The sequence below is a fragment of the Gadus chalcogrammus genome, chromosome 21 (assembly GCF_026213295.1).
Source record: "Gadus chalcogrammus isolate NIFS_2021 chromosome 21, NIFS_Gcha_1.0, whole genome shotgun sequence".
Lineage (NCBI taxonomy): Eukaryota > Metazoa > Chordata > Actinopteri > Gadiformes > Gadidae > Gadus > Gadus chalcogrammus.
The window spans coordinates 3,466,829-3,477,674 of record NC_079432.1 but is presented as its reverse complement, the minus strand read 5'-3'; the positions used below and the strand labels follow the sequence as shown (position 1 = coordinate 3,477,674).

The 10,846-nt window shown below is 54.4% G+C and overlaps 1 protein-coding gene across 1 annotated transcript in view; it reads left to right on the top strand.

The window, feature by feature from the left end:
* The window catches only part of syne1a (spectrin repeat containing, nuclear envelope 1a), a 133,764-nt gene that overhangs the window by 41,572 nt on the left and 81,346 nt on the right, over positions 1-10,846 (top strand). Inside the window, exons 48-56 of the mRNA XM_056581866.1 lie at positions 1,539-1,721; positions 2,276-2,419; positions 4,657-4,812; positions 6,693-6,857; positions 7,293-7,465; positions 7,874-8,027; positions 8,542-8,685; positions 9,735-9,899; positions 10,204-10,521. Coding sequence (XP_056437841.1) covers positions 1,539-1,721; positions 2,276-2,419; positions 4,657-4,812; positions 6,693-6,857; positions 7,293-7,465; positions 7,874-8,027; positions 8,542-8,685; positions 9,735-9,899; positions 10,204-10,521 — 1,602 coding nt within the window. The remainder of the gene's footprint in view (positions 1-1,538; positions 1,722-2,275; positions 2,420-4,656; positions 4,813-6,692; positions 6,858-7,292; positions 7,466-7,873; positions 8,028-8,541; positions 8,686-9,734; positions 9,900-10,203; positions 10,522-10,846) is intronic.

The window sequence follows — 10,846 nt, the reverse complement described above, 5'->3', positions numbered from 1 at the left end:
GGGGGAGAGTGAAAGGGAAGAGAGTAGGTGGTAGCCAGTGTGGGGTGAAACTGTTGCAAATAGAAGCAGTAGGGGGAGAGAGAGAGAGGGAGGGAGAGGGAGAGAGAGAACAAGAGGGAGAGAGAGAGACAGCGGGAAAGATTGTCCGAGAGAGTGAGTATACAGTACTTTGTGTGTGTGTGTGTGTGCGCGTGTGTGCGTATGTGTGTGTGTGCCTGTGTGCGTGTGTGTGTGTGCGCGTGTGCCTGTGTGTGAGGGAGAAGAAAGGCAGCGAGGAGCGGGCTTGCGTCTCGTGATGTGCTGACTGCACAGATGGTGTGGCTCTGCCCGCTGCGCTACTGTCAGCCTCTCAACTCTGAGGGCGGGGGCGTGTGGTTAAATGTGTGTGTGTTCGCTTGTGTATCTGTGTTTGTGTGTGTGTGTGTGTGTGTGTGTGTGTGTGTGTGTGTGTGTGTGTGTGTGTGTGTGTGTGTGTGTGTGTGTGTGTGTGTGTGTGTGTGTGTGTGTGTGTGTGTGTGTGTGTGTGTGTGTGTTTGAATGTGTGTGTGTGTTGGCGTGTGGTTAAATGTGTGTGTGTTCGCTTGTGTATCTGTGTTTGTGTGTGTGTGTGTGTGTGTGTGTGTGTGTGTGTGTGTGTGTGTGTGTGTGTTTGTTTAAATGTGTGTGTGTAGTTTTGTGTGTGTGTGTGTGTGTTTGTGGGAGTTTAAATGTGTCTGTTTGTTTGTGTGTCTGTGTCTGTGTTTAAATGTGTGTGTGTTCGCTTGTTTGCGTGTGTTTAAATGTTTCTGCCCGTTTGTGCGTCGGTGTGTGTGTGCGTTTAAATGTGGGTGGGGGGCCGTGGTGTCAGACATTTTCAGACTCAGTGACTGTCTCCCCGGGTCAAGCTGCCCCACCCCCTCCCTCCCCCTCCCCCTCCTCCCCCCTCCTCCCCCCTCCTCCCCCCTCCCTCCCCCTCTGCAGACAGACCTGCTAAACACTCTCCCTCTAATGACAGCGTTCTACAACGTGGACTGAGATGCCGAGTGGACCCCAGGATCCCATCGGACTTGCGCCCCCTAGCCCCCAGAACCACAAGGCTCTCACTCGCCAGGGGCCCTTGTTGTGTTGTGTTTTTGTGCGCTTGGTGTGTGTGTGTGTGTGTGTGTGTGTGTGTATGTGTGCGTTCGCGTCTCACGTGACATCCTCATTAGTCCCGCCCCTCTCTTTGTTGCCCTGTGTTGCTGCGTTGCAGGAGTCCATGATTGACAGGGAGCATGGCCGGGCAGAACACGCCAGGAGCCCCCGTCGTGTTGAATGTTGTATTGTGTTTTTGTGCGCTTGTGTGTGTGTGTGTGTGTGTATTACTTGCCGGCCTCATAAGTCCCGCCCCTCTCTTTGTTGCACTCAGGAGTTCCTGAGTGACAAGGAGCATGTCCAGGGCCGGCTGAACACGCCGGTTGCGTTGTGTTTTTGTGTTGTGTGTTTTTGTGCGCCTGTGTGTGTGTGTGTGTCCTACGTGCCATCCTCCTAAGTCCCGCCCCTCTCTTTGTTGCCCTCAGGAGTTCCTGAGTGACAGGGAGCATGGCCAGTGCCGGCTGAGCGCGGTGGGGGCCAGCGGGGAGCTGCTGATGGTGGTGGCGGCCCCCGACCGCGCCGAGGGGCTGCAGGCCAAGGTGGACAACGTCCGGGAGGACTGGAAGACCCTGATGGCCAGCCTGCAGACCAGGCAGGACGCACTGAAGGTGGGGCTTTGTGTGTGTGTGTGTGTGTGTGTGTGTGTGTGTGTGTGTGTGTGTGTGTGTGTGTGTGTGTGTGTGTGTGTGTGTGTGTGTGTGTGTGTGTGTGTGTGTGTGTGTGTGTTTTAGTGTGTATGTTTGTGTGTGTTTGTTTTAGTGTGTGTGTGCTTTTTTGTTTTTAATGTGTTATTTGTATGCACTAGTGTTTGTGTTTGTGTGGGTGTTTGTTTTATTGTGTATTTCTGTGTGTGTTTTTGAGCGTGTATGTATGTGTTTGTTTATTTTGTTTATAATAGGTTTGTGTTTTTTTGGTTTTATTGTGTTTGTGTGTGTCTTTGTTTTTTTTTGTTTTTTTAATGTGTGTGCGCGCATGTGCGTGTTTGGAGGCATTTTGCATGGCTTTTAATCTGCCTAAGCATTTACATTAACATACTGCTGAACACGGATGGGAAACAGCTCATTAAGAACCTATTATAAATATTCATACTTACTATACACTATACATAATATTAGCACAACTGCGACTTTAACTTTAATCTTTTCCCAATCTTTGAACCCAGAACCTGGAGTCTCAGATGAGGGACTTTGAGGCCTGCGCTGAGCCTCTCCAGGATTGGCTGAATGGCACCGAGGTCAAAGTTCAAGAGAGCAGTGCCCGCCTCCACGACCTCGCCGCCAAGACGCAGGAGCTAGGCAAACTACAGGTGAAGGGGCGGAGTCTGGGCGGGGTCTTGGGTGGGGTCTGGGCGGGGTCTTGGCGGGGGTCTGGGCGGGGTCTTGGCGGGGGGCTGGGCGGAGTCTGGACTGAGTCTGGACTGAGTCTGGTGGGGTCTGGGCGGAGTCTCAGCCGAGTCAGGGCGGAGTCTGGGAGGAGTCTGGGAGGAGTCCTGGGCGGAGTGTGGGCGGGGTCTGGGATGAGTCTGGGAGGAGTCTTGGAGGAGTCCTGGGCGGAGTGTGGGCGGGGTCTGGGAGGAGTCTGGGAGGAGTCCTGGGTGGAGTGTGGGAGGAGTCTGGGAGGAGTCCTGGGCGGGGTCTGGGAGGAGTCCTGGGCGGAGTGTGGGCGGGGTCTGGGAGGAGTCTGGGAGGAGTCAGGGCAGAGTCTAGTGGAGTGTGGGCTGGGTCTTGGCAGGGTCCAGGCGGGTCCTCGGCGGGGTCTATGTGGAGGTGGGCTGCTGTGTGTGTTCGTTCAGTGTGCGCCGATCCCCCAGCACTGATTTCATTCCCATCCCACGGAGCGTGCAAATGACTCGTGCGTCGTTGTGTTTCCATCGTTGAGACGCGCGCATTAATCGTGTATCACCGAGGGTATTTACCGTGCATCCGGCAGATGGAGCGGCACACTGTTGGTTCCAATTTAATTGTGCTACGCCGGGTGACTCCCTCTGTGTCTCGCTGTTCCTAGCATTCCTTAAATCGCTCGTGGCCAATCCCGGCGCCCGTCCGCACAGAAGAGGTCCTCGCGTGAACGCCCTGTCGCTCGGAGGCCCTTGCCCCTGAGGCGATATCTCTGAAGCACGATCTCCGATCGTAGCGCCCAGCGAGGGAGAGGAGCCCTCTAATTACGTTACTCAAGCGCCAGTGTGGACGAACACAAAGAGCCGACTCGTCTCGACAAACAATGCTTCAAAAGAAGCGGCCACAAATCTAATTAGTTTGCCCGCTGTCCGGGCGGGAAAGCCTTGTCACTAAAGAAAATAAAAGAGCCTTTATTTCCAGACGAGATAACAGCCCACGCTGTGTCTGGCCGAGACACCGGAGTGGCGTGGAGCGTTGAAATAAGATAAAACTAACAAAAGAGGGGGGAAGAGAAAATCATATCAAGCCCATCTCCGAGCCCGGCCCTCATCACTGCTGCTATTTCTGTATTCCGGTCTGCCGCCGAAGCCCCCCTCTCGTCGCGGCCTTTTGTCTGGCCCTGCGAGCAATAATGAGCTCTCCTCGAGCTCCCCGACCGTACATTACGCTGCGCCATTCTCAACTCCGTGCTCAGGGAAAGAATTACCTCTTTACCTTTTCATAAGCCTCCCCGTGCAACCCCCCCAGCCCCTCCCTCTCTGACACTTTAACAGGCTCGTGTCTACCTCTCTGCCGTATTCTGTGCTTGTTACCGCGACCGACTGCATTCCTGTAAAATAGAAATAGAAGAAATAACACATCCAGAAAGATTCCGCCGATGCCGACTATTCTTTATTTCCGTCGTTGTCGTCGGCCTGTCCGTTTCCATGCGTTAACGTTGCTCCTGTTGCCTTTGTGTGTCCCTGTCCCTTTGTCCTGCGTGTCTGGACCCCTGGAACCTCTCCTGTCCCCTGTCCGGCTGATTGTGTTACCCCACAATGCCGTATTGTCGGGCCTGTCATGCCTCCGCCGTGGCGACTGAACTCCCGTCGCCTCTTTCTGCAATCACTCGGTCATTCCCGATGTTCCTGCTCCCGGGTCATCCTCGCTTCCCTCGACACACCTGTCACACCGCTGTCTGCTCCGTCTTCATCCTTCATCCTCCCCCCCCCCCCCCCCCCCCCTCTTCTGTCTTCCCTCTCCCCCCTACTCTCCCGTTCCCCTCCCTTTCGCTCCGTCTTCTCTTCCTCCACCCCCACACACCGCCTGTTCCTCGTTGACCTCCTTGTCGTCCATCTCCTCCTAATCTTCCTTCCCCTCCTCTCCTCCATCTCCGTTAACTTGACACTCATCTCTTCCTCCACCTCCACACATCTGTTGTTCCTCATTCTCCTCTCCCTCGTCCTCCTCCTCTGTCTCCTCCTCCGTCCATCACATCTGTCCTCTTTTTCCATGGTCCTCGTTCTTCCTCTACCGTCACACACGTCCTCCGTCTCCTCCATCTCCTCCTTCCTCTTTCTCCTCGTTCTCCTCCTGCGTCTCCATCTTCAATCTCAACCATCTCCTTCTCCCTTGTTCATCTTCTCCTCCTCCCCCCGCCCCCCAGTGTGTCCTGGAGGAGATGTCGGGGCGCGAGGCGGAGCTGGGGAGGCTACGGGAGCGGGCCCACCTCCTTTGGGAGGGGCAGGCAGCCGGCAAGGGCTTCGTCCACCGCGTGTCCCAGCTCTCGGCGCAGTACCTGGCCCTCTGCAACCTGACGAAGGTAATACCCTGATCCGCGCTGTTTGTGTGTGTTCCCAAGGTTCTCCTCTCCTCTCCCCCCAGTCCCCCTCTCCTCTCCTCCTCTCCCCTCCCGTCCTCCTCTCCTCTCCTCCCCTCTGCTCTCCTCTCCTCTCCTCTCCTCTCCCCTCCCATCCTCCTCTCCTCTCCTCTCCTCTCCTTTCCTCTCCTCTCCTCTCCTCTCCTCTCCTCCTCTTCCCCCCAGTCCCCCTCTCCTCTCCCCTCCCCGTCCTCCTCTCCTCTCCTCTCCCCTCCCCGTCCCCCTCTCCTCTCCTCTCCTCTCCTCTCCCCTCCTCTCCTCCTCTCCTCTCCTCTCCTCCCCTCTGCTCTCCTCTCCTCTCCTCTCCTCTCCCCTCCCATCCTCCTCTCCTCTCCTCTCCTCTCCTCTCCTCTCCTCTCCTCTCCTCCTCTTCCCCCCAGTCCTCCTCTCCTCTCCTCTCCCCTCCCCGTCCTCCTCTCCTCTCCTCTCCTCCCCTCTCCTCTCCCCCCAGTCCTCCTCTCCTCTCCTCTCCCCTCCCCTCCCCGTCCTCCTCTCCTCTCCTCTCCTCTCCTCCCCTCTCCTCTCCTCTCCCCCCCGTCCCCCTCTCCTCTCCTCTTCCCCCCCGTCCTCCCTCCTCCTCCCTCCTCCCTCCCTCTTCCACCGTCGCCGGCCTCTGGGAAAAACTCTGGTGGTTGGAGGGAATGTGCTTTGTACACTTTGATTTTCTGTCTGGATGTACAACTCGGTGCGTTCTGCTGCATCATGGGTAATCCCAGTACGACTTCACGCAGCGGAGCATGAATCACAGCTGAACATGGTTTCGCCCCTGGTCGTAAAAATCGGCTACAAATCTCAGTACGGGGCAACTGTACATCTTTATTCTACCTGGTGGGTTTCTTGTGCATGTAGAATGACCGGGGGGGCTATCTCTCTGATTGCGATGAAACCTTTGCTACAGGGGGGGCGGGGGGGGGGGGTACAGCTGCGCTACTGTCCTTTCATCTTCAGAGCCAATTGGCCATTTGCAGAGTTGAAATGCTCGGCTGCTCACGATTTGACCTTTTTATTTTTCCGCAGACACACTCTCGGGGTAGGTGACATTCGTGTGATTTATTCGAGGCGGCTGGGGTGAGGCGGACGCCACCGACTGGCAGTGCTCGCTCATCAGAGAGACAGAGAGAGAGAGGCGTTGCCGCGGCGATGATGAATAGCATTTATTTACTTTGGTCGGTCATGGAGTGGAAGCGCTATTTTTAGAGCCTCTTCCTCGACGGACATGGAAACAGGAATAAAATGGATCTGTGACCGCCGCGCAATTGCTGCTCATAATTGCAACGTCGATCCCTGCAGCAATTTCTGTCGCTCCCTCTTTATTGTATCTGAGACACTTTGAGCATTTAAGTCAATACAGGTCTCGGAAATGTCTAGATCCGATATCTGTAAAGGAAGGAAAAGTTTGTGGACAGGAAAAATGCTTCTTTGGGCGGTGTGTTGTACATACGTTCTACAAAAAAAGAACAGAGGTGATCGATCGGACCTGGAAACGCAGGCTTCCAGCTTCATTTCCTGACTAATTTTAGAGCGTGGCCTCTCTGGTTTCCTTGGGCGGCATGTGGCTCAGGAGGTAGAGCGGCTTGGCTTGTAACCAGAAGGTTGCTGGTTCGCTCCTCCTAGTGTCGAGGTGTCCCTGAGCAAGGCACCTCACCCTGACTGGTGCTGACGAGCTGGCTGACACCACCGTCAGTGTGTCAGTGTGTGAATGTGTGCATGAATGGGTGAATGTTGGGCAATATTGTAAAGAGCTTTGAGTGGCCACTGGTTGGAATAGCGCTGTATAGATGCAGTCCATTTACCATGCCTTCTTTACTACTCTCTCTCCCCAGGACAAGGCATCCAGGATCGAGCGTATCGTGGGGGAGCACCGGCTCTTCTCCGGGGGCCTGAAGGAGCTGCAGGACTGGGTGTGTGAGGCCCAGAGGGTCCTCAACACCTGCCTGTCCCCCACCGCCGACAAGAGCGTGCTGGAGAACAGGATGATGCAGCTGGAGGTACGGCGGGGGGCCGTGGGACGACGCAGTCCGCTCGTATTCCCTTCAGCTGTCGATAGAATGTGACGAGTTAGTTTCGATAAAGTTAGTCAGATGCGTTTAGATAATTAGATACCTAATGGAATATAAACTTCAATCATCCATAACAAAAGTATGCCAAAAACCTAAATCATCTTATTGTCTTTGTTCTGTTTTACCGCATACACCTTATGTATCTCTTTAAGCACACAATACACACACACACACACACACACTCTCTCACACACACACACACACACACACACACACACACACACACACACACACACACACACACACACACACACACACACACACACACACACACACACACACACACACACACACACACACAATCCCGCTACCGTTTCCTCCCTTCCTTCCTGCTGTGACCACTTCCTGTTTCCTGTCCCCCAGGCCCTGCTGGCGGCGCGGCAGGAGAGGGAGATCCAGCTGAAGATGCTCCTGACCCGGGGCGAGGCGGTACAGAGGAACACCTCCGCCGAGGGGGTCCCGGTGGTCCGCAAGCAGATCCAGGACCTGAAGGACTCCTGGGACTCCCTGCTGTCTGCCTCCATCCAGTGTAAAAGGTGAGCTGAGCATTGATGTCAGCCCGGGGTCGGGGGTTCAACTCCCGGCTGAAGGGTTGTGGGTTTGAATCCCTGTTATGATCTAATGTGCTTATAATCTCTACTTCTTTGACCTTCATCATCATCATCATCATCATCATCATCATCATCATCATCATCATCATCATCATCATCATCATCCTCTCCTCCCCCTCTCCTCCTCCTCCACCTTCTTCTTCTTCTTCTCCTCCTCCTCCTCCTCCTCCTCCTCCTCCTCCTCCTCCTCCTCCTCCTCCTCCTCCTCCTCCTCCTCCTTCTTCTTCTTCTTCTTCTTCTTCTTCTTCTTCTTCTTCTCCACCTCCTCCACCTTCTTCTTCTTCTTCTTCTTCTTCTCCTCCTCCTCCTCCTCCTCCTCCTCCTGGGCCACAGCCAACTGGAGGGCTCTCTGTCCCAGTGGACCAGCTACCAGGAGGACGTGGGCCAGTTCGTGGTGTGGATGGACCGCGTGGACGAGACACTGGGCTGCTCGGACAGACAGTACTCGGAGATGAGGGACAAGACGGCCAACCTGGGAAAGACCAAGGTAGGGCTCTGGAGCTGGCCACGTCCGTGCCCACAAACATCAGGGCTCTGGGTGGAGGGGGCGGAACGAGGTTAAAGTAATGCGTTCTGACGAAACGCAATCACGGCGAATTGCCCATCGCAGACATTGATAATGTGACGGAGCAGTTTCATTTTTCTCGCCCGAGATAAAAGGGGGCTGGTAGTTGCCAGGGGGAAGTGGTTGCCATGACCACATAGCCTCTGTAGCGATCATTCACTCAGTCACTCTCGGTCAGATCCACACCTGGGTGCCAGGCAGAGTTAAATGGGCCTCATTTACCATGTCTTTATCGTGTGTGTGTGTTTGTGTGTGTGTGTGCGTGCGTGTGTATGTGTGTGCGTGTGTCTGTGTGTGTGTGCGTGTGTGCGTTTCTGTGTGCGTGTGTGTGTGTGTGCGTGCGTGCGTGTGTGTGTGCATGCGTTTCTGTGTGTGCACGCGTGTGTGTGCATGCGTTTCTGTGTGTGTGTGTGTGTGTGTGCGTGTGTGGTCCCAGCTCCTATATGAGGAGGTATTGAGCCACAGCAGTCCTCTGGAGACCATCGCCACCAAGGGCTCCAACATGGCGGAGCACTACATTACCCAGCAGGAAGTGCAGCAGCTGCATCTCCGATACAGCGCTCTGAAGGACAAGGCCAAGGTGGGCAGGATCTCCCGCTTGAGGCTTCCACACATTGACAGGACTCATGTGGACGATTCATCGAATTCAAACCGACAATGCAACACAATTTGCAAATCGCAAAGGCTGGGATTTTATTTTTTATTTTTTGGTGCTTTGTTGCTTTTACTGACCCTTACCTAACCCTAACCCTTTTTTTTTCCAAGGGAACTTCAAAAGGAGAAATCACATACTAAATCGCAATCGTTATATTGGTTGCAATTAGATTGTTAACATCCATTCGTACCGAAATAATAACCAACATTCCAATGCTCCTTACTTAACTTACTTAAACAAACTATTGCACTATATCGCCTAAAAGCTCTTTCAGGTACCTTCAAGTCACTTCACACTATGAATAATTGAACTGTTTGTATTTCCATTTATTATAAAAAAATCTTAACTTAAATTTCCCTAAAAGATAATTTAATCATTCATTCTAATTTGCTTAACTTTTTCAACTCTTAGTAACTTTGAAAGATTTAGAAATAAATTAACACAATTATGCATTTCATTAGCAGGGCAACTGGCAGCCACCATCAATTAAGCGATCCATTAATGCTAATGAAATCCCCATCATGTAAAACAACGTACCAGCTACAAGCACGCACGCACACTCCCATACTGCGGTTACTTAAAAGTGATTCCTCTTCCCCTCTCCCCTACCTCCTCCCTCACCCCTCACCCCTCTCCCCTACCTCCTCCCTCACCCCTCACCCCTCTCCCCTACCTCCTCCCTCACCCCTCTCCCGTACCTCCTCCCTCTCCCCTCTCCCCTACCTCCTCCCTCACCCCTCTCCCGTACCTCCTCCCTCCTCCCTCTCCCCTCTCCCCTACCTCCTCCCTCACCCCTCTCCCCTACCTCCTCCCTCACCCCTCTCCCGTACCTCCTCCCTCCTCCCTCTCCCCTACCTCCTCCCTCACCCCTCTCCCCTCCCCCTACCTCCTCCCTCACCCCTCACCCCTCACCCCTCACCCCTCTCCCCTACCTCCTCCCTCACCCCTCTCCCCTCTCCCCTACGGTCGGCCAGGCGGCGGTCAGCCGGGCCAAGGAGCTGGTGCTGGTCCACCAGGAGTACCAGAGGGGCCTGCACGTGTTCGAGGACTGGCTGGAGCAGGAGCAGGCCTCCCTGGCCTCGCTGTCCCACCCAGAGGGCAACGTGGACACGCTGGAGGAGACGCTAAGACAGCTCCAGGTGAGACAGAGCCCTCAACCGTTACCTGAACTCCCGGCTCCTCCTTTCTTTTTGCATTTTTTTTTCAAGAACTCAAAGTTCAACTCTCTTCAATGTGAACCTCCTTTTAAGACTCGGCTGGTCGACATCATAACGTTTATGAAGGCGACCAGGGTTCACGAGTATAGATTATAAAGCATATAATTGCATAATTTAAACACTGTTTCTAACCTTATGTATATTTGACCATAAACTGGAGTGTGAACTCTTATTTTCCTTTGTGTGAACTCTTATGCGTGACCTCTCCTCCGTCCCCCCCCCCCAGCTCCTGCAGGAGCGCTGTACCGAGGGCCAGTCGCTCCTCTCCTCCGTGCTGACCAGCAGGGACAAGGTCATCCCCTGGGGGGCCCCCCAGATCGAGGACCGGGCCCTGGACACGGCCCAGCGGGACTGGGGGGCCTTCCAGCGGCGGCTGGAGGAGACGCGGGCCCACATGAGCTCCACCCTGGCCCGGCTGAGACAGATCGGCCAGAGGTTCCAGAGCCTCTCCCAGTGGCTGGAGGAGATGGAGCGCAGGGCCAACCTCCGGAGCCACCGCCGCTCCAGCCGCAGCACCAAGGAGGCCCAGCTCAAGCAGCTCCAGGTCAGATTGGGGGACGCTGGAGTGTTGTAGGGTGTGATACTCACATCTCACCACTAGGGGCAGTCGTGGCATCGCTGTGTACGTTAAGCGAATGTCTATTTTGTAGGCGGAATCCCGTGAAATCATTAAGATTAATGAGGGGATAGCCAGAGATTATCCATCACGTTGGTTTAAATCCCAATCCAAAAAGGGTAAAATCCGTCACGTGACCGCAGGGAAGGTAACTTAAATGTAATGTATATTAAACTAACGTCAGACGCATTTCTCTGATAGGGTTAGGGTAAGGGTTAGGGTGAGGAGCCAGCGTGCAAGTTTGACTGACAGG